At 39.3% G+C, this 17,667-nt stretch overlaps 1 protein-coding gene across 4 annotated transcripts in view; it reads left to right on the top strand.

Moving 5' to 3' along the window:
* The window catches only part of ZFPM2 (zinc finger protein, FOG family member 2), a 334,837-nt gene extending 319,695 nt beyond the window's left edge, over positions 1 to 15,142 (top strand). For all 4 annotated transcript variants that reach the window (XM_088149049.1, XM_088149048.1, XM_088149050.1 and 1 more), the window contains 3 exons: positions 6,622 to 6,828; positions 8,203 to 8,427; positions 10,185 to 15,142. In XM_088149049.1, coding sequence (XP_088005175.1) covers positions 6,622 to 6,828; positions 8,203 to 8,427; positions 10,185 to 12,658 — 2,906 coding nt within the window. In that variant the 3' untranslated portion in view covers positions 12,659 to 15,142. The remainder of the gene's footprint in view (positions 1 to 6,621; positions 6,829 to 8,202; positions 8,428 to 10,184) is intronic.
* Positions 15,143 to 17,667: the final 2,525 nt, after the last annotated feature.

The raw sequence follows: 17,667 nt of genomic DNA, 5'->3' as shown, positions 1-17,667 counted from the left end.
ATGTACTTTTGCACAATGTATCCCATTGCAAGCTGCTTTTTAAAATTTGCACAGCTTTGCGGGAAAGGCACGTGAGATGCAGAGGAGTTCCAGTTCAGGAAAAGTAGGAAGATCCCTGTCAAATACCTACTGGCTTTAACACACATAAAGGGTCATTCTGGGGTGGGATCTGAAGCACATCTATTTTCTCCTTCGCAAGCCAGTTACACGCTTGCTCCTATCAGCATAGAAGAGCCCATATTTACAGTGAAACTGAGAAAAGAGACCTTGTTCTTTTCATATGTAGCAGCCCAGGAGGTAAGGCATGAACTGAATTGGACGGATCTATTTTACAACTACACGGCTTGCTTTTGCGGTCTGTTCCTTTGCTATAAATTGTGGGTCGAGTCACATCATAAAAGTCTTCTGCCCATTAACATTGCAGTGCTAACCATTATAGATTATTCTTGAGGGACGTGAGAGACAAAAGGTGCCATTTGGGACAGATTATGACTGTAGGAATTCTGCACTGCCTGTGCTTAGAAGTCTGCAAAGTTTATACAAGAGGGAACTGAAATTAAGATTGGAGGCTGGGTATCAATGGCAATATCCTTCGATCTGTAAACATGGAAAAATGACAAAATATCCTAGTACATCATGCCATTAATCCTAATATAAAGCTGCCAGCACTTTCCATTAGCTTTGCATGAGGGTGAATATACATGAGCTGTTGCTAAAATCCTTTATGTGAATGGCTTGTTCAGTACATGCAGTGGAAAAGAAAGAAATGCCCTACCAAATATTTTGGAAGAAGATCAGTAAGTAAAAAAACATTGAGATTTAGCATCGGGGGGACGGGGGGGGGACCCTGCTCGTAAAATGCTTTTGATTTATGGCTGTGCATGGCTCAGATGCCTATCGGTTATTCTTACATTATTTTCTTCAAAAACTTGTATAAACCATGAGTTGGCATGTTGGAGAATACTGAAGAGGCATTAATCAACCCAAATAAACAAGTGCACAGATCTATCTAACAACTGTGAAGTAGTTAATAAATTTTTAAACAATTTTATTATAGAAAGAAGGTCTAAAAGAGTAGTGCTTAATTATCTGGACTCCTCCTGTTCTGGGCTCTCTTTTGATTGTATTAATGAAGCAGCTGGCCCATTGTTTCTCTTTAATTCCTCTATTGTTTTAAGAATATGTCAAAGCTCTTTATTCTTTTATCAGGTACTGTGCAGAAGGAACCACACAATACCTCATATTCCTACTGTATTTGCCGATGCACAAAGAAGCCTCCGACGCATTTTTCAGAAAAGGGGCACACATAATTTATAAGTTCTATTCCTTGCACTACTCTACTGTCAAGAATTTCAACAGTATTGGATGTGAATTTATTAGATTCTTTTCCCCCATTAAGCAGTGCGGCTACCTATAGATACGTAGGCTCTGTTCATGTTGAAACCTGAAAATCCAGGCGTGTGCTTAGAAGCATTCATGGGGAAGGGGGTACAAGGATGCTATTCCATACAATCAAGTGAATGCCCAGCCTTTCCCATGGGGAATATCCGATGGCAGCTTTCTGAATTCCCTTTAAATGTTTAAAATAAAAGGCCAGTGCAAACAAATATATTCTTTCCAGGGCTATTTTTAAAATTTCTTTTTATGAAATAGAAACGATTAATTCAAATACCAGCAAGGCCGTCTGTTGCTGAGCGTCATTCTAAGCCTGCAGACTGGCACAAGTTGTCATTGCAATGAGCTCTGATACTCTCTGTTGTTGTTTAGTTGTTAAGTCATGTCCGACTCTTCATGACCCCATGAACCATATTGCGCCAGGCCTTCCTGTCCTTCACTGCCTCCCTGAGTTTGCTCAGTTTCATGCTCGATACTCTCTGACCCTCCTTCAAAAAAACGTGTACCCAGGAAATGGACACTGCTGTTCCTCCAGTGACAGTCAAAGGCATCACACAAAATGAGAAGCAAGGGGAGAAGAAAATCTGCATTACTTGGTGGCATGGTAGACTGAAAAGGTATCCAGACAAAAACTGAAGAACGGAGGCTTCGCGTAAGCATCTAAAAGTTTACTGAAGCTTAGGTTACTGTATAGAACAGGGCAAAATGCGATTTCATAGAACCATTAAATGCTGTGAAACTGCTGTCTTCCTGAAAACACCTGAAATCTGGGGAAAACGTAGCTGCCTTGCATTTCTCCACACTTTGTCTTAGGAGGAAAGTTAAACTATTTTTAGCATTTTCCCCTGCTGAGGCAGTGCAATTAAATGTGATAGAGAGGCACTAATCAGAAGCCATATGGCACCACTGATTTTGAAGCACAGCTCCCCAACTCAAATCGGCAGGGAATCGTCTTTTAACACCAGGAAGAGCATACTGTCCTTGTATTTTATACTGCTCTTAAAGCAAATCAGTCGTCCCAGAACTGCAAAGGAAAGTGAATGACTCACTCAGTTGTCTGAAGATCTTCATTTTGATAGAACAAAGGGGGCAACGTAACGATAGTGATCTCCTGGTATTTTCCACCCAAAACCATGCGTTGGTTGGGGCCAGATTTTTTTCTGCTCTATTCTCAACATCCACTTTTGGAGAGGGAACACTGCACTTTCCAGAATTCAGTCTCTTGAATTTCAAGTTCCTTCAAAAGGAGTATTGGGGGGGGGGGTTACTCTGCATAATTATACTCAGTCCAGCATACAGCTTCTGAGTTGGACAGCTTATATGGAAAAGATCCAGTTACAGCATCTGAAATACTATGTGGTCGCCACATCAAGGACACCATGCCGACTGAGCACTGGCGTGGCCAGCTGTTTGCATGTCATAGTTGGTCACGCAGTTGTATCATTCTCAAGTGTGCCGCATCCAAAAGACTGGAAGTGCGATGGCTCTGTAGAGCTGCCTCACCTCCTGTACTCGCCATCTGGCATCATGCCCACCGTTGCAGTTCAAACCGCAGCCATGCCACAGTATGAATTAGGCTGTCATTTTGTAATGTGGTGTGGATCAGGCATGCTTATAATCTCTGGGTAAGCTTTGTTGTTTACTGTGGGTCTGTTTACACACATGCAAATGCACACATAAATATGCTGAGCTAGGTTCACCACCAGATGCAGCTCCTTACTTTAGAGCTCTCTAACTTGCATTTTGTTGTTATAAAACAATGCCTATCAGTCATAGAGATAAATTAGAAATCATTATGCAAGCAGAAAGCATCTTAAAGGGTTCGGGGGAGGGGATTGCAATGCATTGTGTTTTTATTAGCATGATTTTGGCCATTGTCAGAAGCCACAAATTTTCGGATAGCATGGCTGAAGTTCTGTGTCTTTACAGCAGAGACCATTGCTTACTCTATAGGTATGATCATACAAAATAATTGAGACTTTGTCAGTGCTGTAGCCTAGCAACAGATAATACTGTTAGGCTACTGAATAGTTCCGGTTTGACAAGTAGGGAGTGTTTTTTGTGTTTATCATGTTTGCTAATGATGGGATCCTTTCCAAAGGACTTGTCTTAATCTTAATTAGAGTTTATCGGCAGAAGCCTGCATGACATTCTGCAGGCACTGATTTCATAAATAATAAAAAGCATGTGAAAAAAAAAATTGGCAGGACTCGGATATTTGAGGCAACTGATTATTGTAATAGAAGCGTAGATTTTCCAAAATGTGATCAACTTTGAACTATGACTTTACTCTTCACTCTAAAAATGTGCAGACAAAATTCACAACAGTTTTGACAGCAATTATGAGGGTCAGTTGTATACTTCCTGTTAGGAAACAGATCTGTTTCCACAGCCCAGGATGATAAACGTTACAAAGAACAGAGATCAGAGCTTATTTTTGTACAGATCTTTTAAAAAGTTATTTAACTGAGTGGCCTTTTCTTTAAAAAAAAAAAGTGCAAAGATGGAGCATAATTGAAACAGGAGGAAAGAGTAGCCCAGGATAGCCTTTTCTTTTGGTAAAAACTGAATTTATCTACTATTGTTTGAATGAGAATAGCTAGGCATCCTTTCAAATGAAAAAAAGAAGAAACAGTTCCATTTTTCCACTTCATTTAGCTGTTCCTTTCTCACCCTCAATTCCTGCTTGCTATAGCAATCAGAAATTTATTTTTCCCTCAGGAGAAACAGATACCTGAATAATGGGACCATTAGGGTGTGGATCAAAGTGAGCATTTCCTCTTTCATGGCTTTGGACCAACAGTGCACAGCTTTTTTCAGGCCAAAGGTCCCCTGTGATGTTTGAGTGGTATATGGGAGGGACAGGCTGTACCTGAGTAAGCTCAATACAGTTACATCTATTTCATCTCTTCTCTCCCCTTCCTACTTCATGCAACATTAGAAGTTGGGGGGCCTGGAAATGCACGCAGGACTGTGTGGCATACGCAATGCCAACGTCTCCACCCTGCTTTCATTACTTTAAAGGCACAGCCGAAGTTGTCCCTGGATTGGCCACGCTAGTCACAGTGTTTTATTTTACAAATAGTACTTTGGATCAAAAAGGGTCAGGAAGGTAGCTCACATCAAGATGGGTCAACCATGAGTTTAAAGAACGGGCTTGAAAATGTAGGTGGAAGAGAAGCATTCATCAGCCAAGTGGGTCAGGACTCACCAGGGAGGTTCCCTGCCCACAATGTAGAAAATGTTGGCTTGAGAGAGTTAGCTTGATAGAAGGTTGTATTTCTTACAGGAAATGATAAGGAAGAAGACTTAAGAAGAGGGAAAGAAGGAAATTCGGACATATTGGTAGTTTTGTTTCTTGTGGGGTGAAGATGCTCATTTCTTGCTAGCATCCTTAGAGTCAAGGTATATTTGATTAAATAACCGCTTACCTAGATTCATAATTGAACTGCACAAGGGTGCAGAGATTTGCAGCCTTGTAATAATTACTGTACATTTGATTTACTTGCATGAAGTGAAAATGGCAAAACTAAATGCATTACTAGCAAAAAGTGAATGCAAAGAAACTTTTCTCCTTTGAAGCATTGGATTATTTCTTCCTTTTCTGGGAACTTGGCCTGAAGTTTTCCCTCTCAAACACATCGAAAGTAATATTGTTTTGTTTGCTCATCTTTGAAAGCTAATAGGACTGGATTAATTAATTGTCCAGGATTCCACTAAAACAATGTCCTAATTCTTCTATTTTGCTGTTGTATATCATATCCTGTTCTTATCTCTTCCACCAGATTTTTGCAACAAGTTGTTTTAAAACTGTAATCTCTTTGAGGAAGGGAAGGAAAAAAATGAAGTGTAGTTGAAAAGACAGTTATGCTGAAAGATAAACATAGCAATATTACATATCAAATTTGTTATTTGGTAGTGTGGATTTTTTTTCTTTCCCCAATTAATGCACATGTGTATGTGCAGACACACACAAACACACCCCGGGGAAAAACCTTTTAAAGTATAAACTATACAACATTATTGCAGCCTTAACTGTTCTGGATAAATATCTAGGCCTGAGACTAAAGATAACGCTGTATAAGTGCATAACCTGTCTAAACATATTCAATAAATGAGCATTCATTATCACGTTCAAATACATTCGTTCATTACTTCTTACATAGTTAATTTTCTTTTCAATGCATAACATTTGGCATTTACAACCCACGCTTTGGTGTAGTTCACTGTTGGGAGAAAATACATCTTTTTAATTTGAATAACTCTTTATGAAACAGATCTCAGGGCATATCCCTAAAGGACGTTAAGACTGGCATAGCTGTGGATGTGATGTTGTATTTCATCATGTGAACGGTTCTTTTTCCCTCCTGGAGGAAAAACAGCCCACATACCAGAAAAGTGTAAAAAGATTGTATGAGAGAATAACAGTACATTTTGTGCATTATGATTTGCTTTCTCATTAATAGCCCTGGAATGAATACACAGGTCTTTCTTTATTCTGAATGCTTTTTATAACCTTCTTTTTTGACTCTGATTGATTTCTTCTTCTCCTCCTCTCCCTAATCCCTTTCCTTGCAACTCATGTCTTTTAATCTTTGAACTCACAGGTGGGTGGGTGGGGAAATATTTTAATTATTGTTTTTCACGAGTTGTTCTTGGTGTCTTTTTCACTTTAAATGTGATATAAACATTAAATAAATTTTGAATGAACATATTTAACTCATTTAGGAAGTTCATTTGAAAAACGGGAAGTTCAGCAAAACTACTAACTAGATATACATAAGAGAAATACATCAATCTACATCCAAGGAATGTTCATTCTTCCTAGGAAAAGAGGCTGCATTTAAGGAATATGTGGGTCATACAAAAAATAAAAAAGCATTGTAAGTAATGTGGAGCTTTGCTTTTGAAGCTTCCATCTATATTTTCATCAAAGCAGAGCTCAGCTCTCCCATAAAGGCAGAAAGAATGTTATAGGCCATTTCCCTACTGGCGATTTACAGCATATCCATAGCATCATCAGCTCACTGCTGAAGTGCAATAAAGCCTGTCCACATTACTGTTATTTGGGTACGACGATGGCTGGATGATTCTAGAAGATGCTACTAGTTGCTTATGGGGAAATAACCATAAAGACAGAAGGTTCCCCCCTTAAATGACCCAGCATTGGAGCTGACAGGCTGTACGAAATACTACCTCTTTATGTTTTTGTGTGCTTGTATGCAGGAGGCCAGCTTTGGTGCACAACCACCAAAGTTATTGCGGAGGGTGAAGAGCTAATTGCCTTTGTTGTGGATTTTGACTCAAGGCTGCAAGCTGCCAGTCAGATGAGCCTTACGGATGGGATGTATCCTGCCCGACTGCTGGATTCAATACAACTCCTCCCTCAACAAGCTGCGATGGCCTCCATTTTGCCAACAGCTATTGTGAACAGTGAGTGCTGTACTGCAGTCGGTGTTTAAAATAAAGTTAATAAAATTGATGCTCATAACCCTTAAAACTTTTCAGCGTTAGTTTTCAAGTCCAGTGGGGTGGGGGAGGGAGGGCCGGCTAGTTTCTAAACTGCAGATGGGAGGTTTTGTGACTAAATATTTTTGGAAATAAACTACTCTGTGATGATAGAAATCTAGATGTTCTGGGAAGCTGACTTTTCCTTGACATTTTGGATTTCATTTCAATGTGAAATGATTCTTCAGGAGCATTTTAGCATCTCCCAACTGAAATGATATGACCCAAGAACACTGTCATGTGAGTCCAGGTATCTGACTGTATGTTGGTTTTTGCATTTTCTGAGCAGCATCTGAAATCAAATATGGCATGAATTAAAAAAAATAAAATACAGCAATTTAACACACACATAAAATCCTATACAAGTGTCTATAAAAGTCAAAAGCAAGTGAAATTGACCACAATATTCTTCCTAATCTATTCATGGCCAAGATTCTTCCCTTCCCACCCCTCCCCTCCCCTCCCCTCCTTCCATTTCTATTTCTCCCCCCTCACACAGAAGTCAGCTTTCTATGCCCATTGCACATGGGTGGTATTCCCTGTGCTTTTGGGGGTTCTCCCCTCCAACTACATTCCCCCTAAAGTTTGTTTTTTAAATTAATTTTGCTGCTGCTGCTTTCTTGGATGTGAATGGTTACATGTTGGCCACATAAGCATCCACTTGAAAGAAATGAGTTTGTTTTTACTTTCTTCTGTTTCAAAAAAGCAATTTCTTCAATTTAATTGGACTCCTTACAGCAATTGAGCAAACATTTTAGTTGCATAGGGACCATTTCTACTCTACTCTATAACAGGATGTAATTCAGTTGGAAGAGAGAGCCAAGAATGCATGTTTCAACTCTGCTTCTTCCTTTCCAATTTTGTTATGTTGACGAAAAGTTTGCAAGCAAAGTGCATCTATATTCACCTGAAATCGTAACAGTAATTTGTGTGATCTATTACCCTGTACTTTTTTTGCACTGGGTGGGCTTAGTCCCTAAATCTGACTACCAGAAAAAGATAATGTATGCAGAATTTAATACACTGAACTTGTGTAGTAGACAGCAGATGCAGCATTTAAAACAAGGAAGCCAACAAAAATTACTTCCAACACCTGGTTTATTTCTCGTTTATATGTGTTGTTTATTAATTGAGTGTTATGCTGCAATCTTGAAATAAAATAGATATTTTTAAAATAATATCAAAGAGTTCAAATTTGTTCTACTAAGCTTGCCAGCAGGAATAAGCTGTGGCTTATTTGCACCTGTTATCTATCAATCGATCTATCGATCTATCGATCTGTCTATTTATTTTCTACAGAGGATATATTCCCTTGCAAATCTTGTGGCATCTGGTACCGAAGTGAAAGAAATCTGCAAGCTCATCTCATGTACTACTGCAGTGGGAGGCAAAGAGAAGGTGCGCAATTATCAGAAGAGAATGATGAAAGTATTCCACAGATACCTAGCTTCTGCCCTTTTCCACAGTGCACCAAAAGCTTTTCTAATGCAAGAGCTCTGGAAAATCATCTAAACTCTCACAGTGGTAAGTAAAATAGGTGCTCTACTGGAATCATCTAACAGTTTAGACTTAAAGAAAAAAGAACAGCACCAATGAAAAGCAGTGAAAGGGTGAACCAGACAGTGCATTTGGTGAACTATATTTTATGCTGAAGATTGTCTTTTATTGTCCAGTGAAATGACAGCATCTAGCTGACTTCGGCTGATCTTAAAAAGCTTAGCAGAGTCAAGTGGTGTCTGGGTGGGGCTGGGGTAAAAAATGTCAAGCTGCCAGGCATGACTTAAGACCTATCCTTTTTTCACATGTGTGTGACATGCTAAAAGGGGCTAGGCTTCAATCACACAGTTGTACCTACCTTATTGACAATCAAGGAAGAAACACTACCCCAATCAAGGCTGATAGGACAAGCTACCATATATAAACAGCCAGGAAACTTCACTCCCCCATGCACTGATCTTGTTACCTAGTCTGGTAGTGAAATGTCTGCAAGGAGAAAAGCAAGCTTGAGGAACACCAAGAACCCAATAGTTACCACCTGGATAGGTGTTTTCAGGGCAATAGACTAGACAGCAAAGTATCCCAGAAACAGGCAATTATAAACCACTTCTATATCATTGCCAAGAAAATGTGTCAATGAAACAGAAGGAACTTGAAGGAGACTTCATTCGTTGTGCACGCCTACTCTTTCCCTGTTCTGTTTACAACATCAACATTTAATGAAAGGCTTTCCTTTATTTAAAGTAAATGGAAAGTGTTATGGACTAGGTAACTCATTCTGGGCAGTTTGATAGATGATGTGAATGCCAGCTAAATGGTGGTTCTGGAAGTGGCTTGATCAAAGAAAAGCAGTTTCCATAATACGTTATGACTGTTCCTATATAGTTGCTGGAGATAATCTTGAATCTGATGACAAGTCAGATGAGTGTCATGGTCACTAAAACTGGGCTACCTGTAAGTGCCTAGAGCAACAGATAGATATTTTTTACTGAGCAGGACTTATGGAAGTGAGGAATTTTTGCTGCTCCCACTCACCCAGTTAGGACAAAATCTTTCCTGCTTAGCTTTAAGTTTGCAGCTGCTTCTTCATCCTACAGGGATGGTGGGTCCATTAGGTCTCTCTGGAATCTGGGGGATTCTGGGGGATTTTCAAATCCTTAGGGAGCTTTGTGTTGCTGTGGCTGGCTTTACTCTGAAACACCTGATTATCTGTAGGATGCAAAGGAACTGACTCATTGACATGATCACTTTCAAATACCATCTCTAACAAAACAAACAGCTTACTTAAGGTATTGACGGTGATGAAAGAGCTGTTGAGATCACAGTGCATTTATCTAGCAAATTCTTATACTAAACAGTTTTTACTTTGTTATATAGGACCATATCGAAATTGCATAAATAATCTTCCTTTGCTGCCCTCCTTACTTTGCTTCCCACTTGTTTACTCTTCAAGTATGGTCTTGAAGATAGAGTTACGTGGCAACTGTGAAGCTTCTAACTTTTGAACATTGTAATTCTTTTAAGGCACAATGTGTGCTTATCAGTTGGAGTGTTATACTGTGCTGTGATCTTTCATTTTTTGTTTTTTAAGTATTTAATAAAATTTGTAATTGTTTACTCTTTTGTAAATTTCCCTCACTTCTCAAGAATGGATTACATCTTTTGCTGTGAAATAGATAGATGAGAGAGAGAGAGAGAGAGATGAGAGAGAGATACTTATTATGAATAATGAAATATTCCAGTTCACTTGTTATATTATTATTTACTTTTTATCCCTTTCATAGGAGTAAAAATGGAAGAATTTCTTCCCTCTGGCTCTAGCCTGAAATGTACTGTTTGTAACTATACTGCAGATTCCGTTATTAATTTCCATCAACACCTATTCTCACATCTCACTCAAGCTTCCTTCAGATGCACACACTGCCATTTTGGCTTCCAGACTCAGAGGGAACTGCTACAGCACCAAGATCTCCACATTTCTGGCAACAAACTGCAGAGAGAAAGTGATGCTGAGCACTCTCCCAGTGCCAGTGAAGAGACTCTCCAGGCCACGGATAGTTCCCAAAGCCAAAAGACAGTGCAGACAAAGGATGTGAGTTCTGACACTGAGCTTGATAAATGTGAGAAGAAGACTCCTCTTTTCCTTCCAAATCAGAGGCCAGAAACACAGAGCACTCCACATAAGCAAAGTTTCTCATACACCAAAATAAAATCTGAGCCATCTAGCCCAAGGCTTGCCTCATCTCCAGTCCAACCTAATCTTGGCCCTTCATTCCCTATGGGTCCTTTTCTTTCTCAGTTTGCTTTTCCCCAGGACATCACAGTGGTTCCTCAGGCTTCCGAGATCTTAGCCAAAATGTCTGAGCTGGTTCATCGAAGACTGAGGCATGGAAGTAATAGTTACCCCCCCGTCATTTACAGTCCACTGATGCCAAAAGGAGCTACTTGTTTTGAGTGTAACATCACGTTCAATAATCTAGATAACTATTTAGTACACAAGAAACATTACTGCAGCAGTCGATGGCAACAAATGGCAAAGTCACCAGATTTTGGCAATGTTTCAGAAAAAATGCCTGAGGCTGTGAGTCCTAGCAATGGGCAAAATGCAATCAACATTTTGAGTACAACTTCTCACACTTCAGATCCTGAGAATCAACTTCTTCAGGCATCTTGCATCAATTCTTCTACTGTCCTAGATATTATTGGGCCAAATAGTAAGGGTCATGAGAAAGACTTTTCATCACAAGTGAAGAAGCTATCAAATACTGCCAACAGTGATGATAAAATGAATGGGAAACCTTCTGATGGCAAGAACCCAACTTCTACATCTTTAATTGAAGGAGAAAGTGATCCCAACAAAACTACATGTGAAGCCTGCAATATTACTTTCAGTAGGCATGAAACATACATGGTCCATAAGCAGTATTACTGTGCCACTCGCCATGATCCTCCACTTAAAAGATCAGCTTCAAATAAAGTGCCCGCCATGCAGAGAACAATGCGTACACGCAAGCGAAGGAAGATGTATGAGATGTGTCTACCAGAGCAAGAGCAAAGGCCACAACTGGTCCAGCAACGCTTTCTTGAAGTAACTAATCTTGTCAACCCTTGTACATCTTCTCAAGAACCAACAGATAGCCTTGGAGAGTGCTACCACCCACGCTGTGATATCTTTCCAGGAATAGTTTCCAAACATTTAGAAACATCACTGTCTATTCATAAATGTACCCCAACCTCAAAATGTGACACACAACATTCCACAGTTTCCTGCTTGGAGATGGACGTCCCTATTGATCTCAGCAAAAAATGTTTGCCCCAGTCTGACAGGACATCCACTTCCCCCAAAAGATTGCTGGACTACCATGAATGCACTGTATGCAAGATCAGTTTTAACAAGGTAGAGAATTACTTGGCACATAAGCAGAATTTTTGTCCCGTCACTGTGCATCAACGAAACGAAATGGGACATCTTGACAGCAAAGTATTTCAAAATCCAGAAAGTGAACGGAACAGCCCTGAGGTCAGTTATGACCGAAATATCATCAAATGTGAGAAAAATGGAAACTCAAAACAGGCTTCTCCCAACGGAAACTTGTTTTCTACGCACTTAGCAACTCTTCAAGGACTTAAGGTCTTTAATGAAGCCACCCAACTCATTGCTACAAAAGAAGAAAACAAACATTTTCTTCCACAATGCCTTTACCCAGGAGCAATAAAGAAAGCTAAAGGAGCAGACCAGCTTTCTCCGTATTATGGAATAAAGCCAACTGATTATATTTCTAGTTCTCTTGCTGTTCATCACAATGATGGAGATCAAAGTACAAATGCAGAAGGTGATTCGCTGAAGGGCCAAACGCCATCAAATGGGTGTCCTGTTCAGAAGAAAGAATCTCTGCCACTATTGCCAAAAAACAGAGGCATGGTTATAGTTAACGGTGGACTAAAGCAAGAGGAAAGGCCTGCAGGAAACCCACAGCAAGAGAACATTTCCCAGAATCCCCAGCAGCATGAAGATGGACACAAATCACCATCTTGGGCCTCGGATAATAATTTAGCTGCCAATGAAAATGTCTCCCCAACCATTCCTGCAGCGGAAGAACAATTATCTAGTATAGCAAAAGGAGTGAATGGTTCTACTCAGGCCCCCACTAGTGGAAAATACTGCCGGCTGTGTGATATCCAGTTCAACAACCTATCAAACTTTATAACTCATAAGAAGTTTTATTGCTCGTCACATGCAGCAGAACATGTCAAATGAAAATTGCTGGCCCCCGTTTGGTATCTGTGTTTAGTATATTGTTCCATACAAGTCGGAAAGAGAGCTGTTTGTATTACTTCTGGACAATCAGGAGTTAGTTCATTATTGCTGAGTTGAAGACTTTAAAGATGTACTTCCATTACAGTTCATTAGTCACGTGTATTCTTGGTGCCATTTTCAAAACAATTTATTTATTTTACCAGCAGTATTCATAGCTGTAGTTATTTTTAATTTAAAGAAGAAAAACTTTATATTAAAGTCATTTGTAATGTTATTGTATAGTTATTGTGTAGCACATATGGTTTGCACTGTATAGTAGATTTTAAAGAAAATAGTCACAAACTCTACAAAAAGGCATTTTAGAAATAGCTTCAAAAGCACCTGTGTATCCTATTTTTCCTTATATGCTATTGCAGATATGTGTAGATGCTAAAATATAATTTGCAAAACGTTTCAACTATGCTGTAAAGGTCGCCTTAAAATTTCAATTTTTTAAAGAATTTGGCTCAGTTTGCACTTTATATTTTAGCAGATACAGTACCTTAGTCACTAGGCTTTGCATTTGTATGTAGCGGTATGTTTCTGTCTACTTTCTTACCCTGAAACGTCTGTTAAAATGAAGATGGCATTTTTTTTCCCTTGTATAGTACTTGTATTTTCTTTCGCTGATGCATCTCTGTCTCAATTTTTAAACCTTTGCTGTTAAATGCAATACTTTATAAAGAATGAACAAAAATTACTGGAAGCAGTATTGTAAGTAATGAGGTCATATCTATCCATTTTATCTTTTGAAAGGCACAGTCAAAATGAATTTCTTAGCTCAATGCTGCAAGTATGAATCTAATTCATTTATAAGATATATTTAAATATAACAGTAGCAATACTGCAACTGGTGATCACAGAGATAATGTTCTACTTCTGATAGAAATAATTTCTCAACAAATGTTGTTACTATGCATGTATATGGATGGAATAAAATTCCAGATCATCGGACTGGTCAGGCAGTAATTTATTCATTTGAAAAAGCTTATCAAGCTCAATAAAGTAAGTGGCTGGTTGTGGGATAATCTAATATTGTATGCTCTGCAGTTAATATAAGTGTCCTAATAAATGCCATGCAAGAATGGGAACCCACAGTCTGAAGCTGTTGGAGCAAGGAGTTTTTTGCCCTGTTGCTCGTGCCCCGTCACACGTTCCTCCCATTCCTCAATGGATAATTGCTGTGTCTTACTGACTTGACTTCCAGTTTCAACCCTGCTTCTAGAAGGCAGATATAAAATGGACACCACTATACACTGGGTTCTCCATTGACTTTTCGAGCATATCACTGTAAACCAATATAATAGGTCTGTTTTACTGACTGGCTAAAAACAACTCATGCAAAACCGAACACAGTTTAGGACTCCTAATCAACCCCAAGCCCATAGCAAAGCATTTGGAGCTCAGCTCAGATTCACTTGAGGGGTGAACAAAGAGTGATAGAGAAAGGTGGGATAAGCTCCATAGTCCAGAGTTGGCTGGGGCTTATTCCATTGTGACTGGACCTTAGTATGCTCATGGATGACAGGAGAATAAAAGAAAGACCAGCATCTCTTTTGAAGTCCTGAACCAAAGTCCCCCTCCTGAGGACGGCACCTTCCTGCATTTGGGGGCTGCCTTTTTTGTTGCCTGCCCTCGGGAAGGTATTTATTTATTTTAGATGAGATCCTAGATTATAAATAAATACGAAGTTGGTATGTTGCCAATAAATGACCCAATCTAGCATCATCTTTATTTGCAAGAATGTTTCTTGGCTCCTTCTTCTTAGTTTAATGCTTTGTTTGAAAATATGGCACCTGCTCAAAAAAAAAGATGAAGATCAGTTACTAAGCATTACCCTCAGATGCTGTAGGGCAGCGATTTGTAGCTTAGAGGAGGCGCAGTTTCACTGAAACTCCAGTTAAGTCTTTAAATCTTATTATAAATGATTACCAGCTGAATGCTCATAGACATATAAAAGTCCTTGAAAAAAGTATTTTTATTTCTATCAAGGTGAGACTCAGTGTCTTTGACAGAGTTGATGAAAGGTTACACTGTTCTAGAGGGTATAGTTTGCATTCTGGCCAAGGTTCTGTAGCTGGCCTCACCAACCATTATAGCCTTTTTTTCCTATAACCTTGTCCCCTCCCATTGCACACATCAAAAAGCCCACAACAAGCCCCCCCAATTCAATTGTGATTGTATCCTGCGATAACCTATCAAGTATACATCATGTGGGAGTGAGTTCTCACACCCACAGAGAAAAACAACCAGATATCAGGTCTCTCCATTACCAGAGCAAGAGACGGTTGGAAACTGGACCATCTGCCTGTAAGAAAGGGCTGTCCAGCCCATTGAATCACGTGGGTGATAAAGGTACAAAAACTCAGTTCCAACATCAATAAGATATTTGAGAAACAACGGTTGGTGGAATGGTGTCTTAGCTTTCCTACAATAAAAGTCACTTCTGAGAAATTTTTGGATTCTTCTGTGCCTGTTTAATTGGTTCCAGTCCAGCCTGCTGGGGAGAAGACTGACACACTAGCTAATTTCAACTTCATTATTGTTTTGAGGAATATATGAAGCACAGGAAAGTCAAATCAGTAAGAATGTAGCTCAAGCACAGAAACTAAACCTTGGAACTCTGTATTATCCCTACTCAATTCTCAGCTGCTCATGGCGGTCAAATTTAAAGGGACTACAACTCTGTTGTTGCAACTATTCCAGACCAGTTGCTTGAATACTCACTCCTTGAGTCCAAGTATTGGGGGAGAAGTGGGTAAGGGAACACTTTCCCAGGACCTGAAGATTCCAATCCAGGTTACAAGCCCAAGCCCAGTATATGGCAACACCCTGAGCTTGAGCACATCTAAAGAAACTGAGATTTGCTGGAAGCAATCAGAAGCAGCACTAAAATATCAGATGTGTTGGAAAGACACAATTCTTTGCAAATATGGCTGTGGCTCGAGAATTCTAAAAGTTTGTCTCAATACAGTGGATTAGCCCCACACTAGATTAGGCTTTTGAGAACACTGAATTTAGGTCCCCTTTTGGAACAGAGCAAACAAAAGAGAAATATTAAAATATTCATGTTGAGAGATGGGGAGGTTTGCGCTATTCCATGCAACCTGCTTTCTCTCTTATCCACCACTGGCTTTCAAAGTTCCTGATATCTATATGGCACAGCTTTTTATAGAGGAAATAGATATAAATCTTGTCAAGTGTTACATTTACAGTTTACTTGATAGAATTAAGTGATACAGGGAGAAGATGAAAACCAAAGAGCTTAGACTGAATTTGGGCAGCTTACAGCAAGTAAAAACAATTCAAAAACAATACAATATAAACAAACAAACAAACACACCACAGAACACAACCTGCAGCTGAAGTATTAAAAAAAAAGTCTCTGTCCCAGACGCATTTTTATACATTTGCTAAACTAAAGAGTCTGAAGTTCTCTAGCTGCATACAAGAGTATAAATATTCTACACGTGGAGAAGAAGCAGGTCTGAATTATTGTTTGGTTTACGGAGACTAAAAATAAAGGCAGCTTCTTGAAAGATTAGAAGCAGGTAATTAGAAGCAAGTAAAGTAGGGAAACTTGAGGATAGCTTTCAGAATCCACAGCTGAGAACATGTATATATTTGTGGAACTTAGCCCCAAAGTTAACGTTTTTAAAATCTGAGATTCCACCAAGGTTCTGAAAGTTAATTCAACTTTCAGAAACTTTCCATAACCCCTACTTCCCAGACTGGAAAAGAATCTGCATAATCCTGAAGACAACGGAGTAAAGAAAGATGCAAGATGTAATAAGCAGTTAAGGACTAGGCTTAGTGAAATAGGAGCAGTCAAGAAAGCAGCAATTTGGAGAGGAAAAATGAAAGAAGCTCCAGTCAAAGATGACAATCAGTTCTGTCTTTAGGCAAACTGAGGCAGGTGCCTCCAGCAGCAATTCTGGCAAGCTCTCAATCCCTAGAAGAGAGAGCATAAAATAAATGTAAAGGTGATATATATACAGTGTACCAATAGAGGTGAATATGTGTAGCCCAGGGTTGAACTCGAGTCCTTGGGGTTCTCTGAGCTTGGTTCTTTTCTTGCAAACGTTTCATTACCCGGCTAGGTAACATCTTCGGTGCCAGGTAATGAAACGTTTGCAAGAAAAGAACCAAGCTCAGAGAACCCCAAGGACTCCATATATACAGTGTGTGTGTGTGTGTGTGTGTGTACACACACACACACATAGATACACATACATAGCCTAAGACTGTTCCTGTCCATAGCGCAAATGGTTTGCAAGATACCATCCTCTCAACTATATTGATTCCATGGGTTGAATTGCTAGGAATAAAGCCATCTCTTGTTCCTTTTTGTGAGAAAAGTGTCTACCTTCTTCAACTACTATCTTCAGTTCCACTATCTCTGATGCTACAGAAGACAGTGCAATGGTTTCAGGTGGAAATGATGGTTTCTGTTGCCCCTTGGCTCTTGCCAGTTGCTTGCATCAGCTTAAAATTTATCATGTAATATCCCCCAGATGTGTAGCTGCTTTTTCAACTAGTAATATTCTTTGTTCCCATGGCTCTCCCAAGGATGATCCAACTGGATCCTCAACTGTCCAGGGACAAATACAATATTTTATAAATGGATAGACTATATCCAATTTTTCTTTGTACCTATTGACTCTTTTATTTTCAGGTGGCATATGCAAATGTTTACTAGCAAGATATGGACATGGAGCTAAGAGCTAAGGAGAAGAATAAAGAGAAGAGGGAGTATATGTATAATCTCTCTTATAAAAGTGGGTGTTATTTATTGTGTTCAGGCTTCATGTTTAAAAAAAATCTGGTTTGTTCCCCTTTGAGATAGAGAGAAAGCTGTGAGGTATATTTGCTAACAGAATTTGCTTTCAAATTATTGCATTCTGAAAACGAAACACTTTTCAGGATGCAATAATTTTGGGTATCATCCGTTCATTTACTAAATCAGTGGC

This window comes from Python bivittatus, unplaced genomic scaffold (genome assembly GCF_059951505.1).
Source record: "Python bivittatus isolate LINGU-HERP-01145 unplaced genomic scaffold, Pbiv_v1 ctg000590_np1212, whole genome shotgun sequence".
Lineage (NCBI taxonomy): Eukaryota > Metazoa > Chordata > Lepidosauria > Squamata > Pythonidae > Python > Python bivittatus.
The sequence above is the reverse complement of the archived record's forward strand: the minus strand, read 5'-3'. Positions and strand labels throughout refer to the sequence as shown.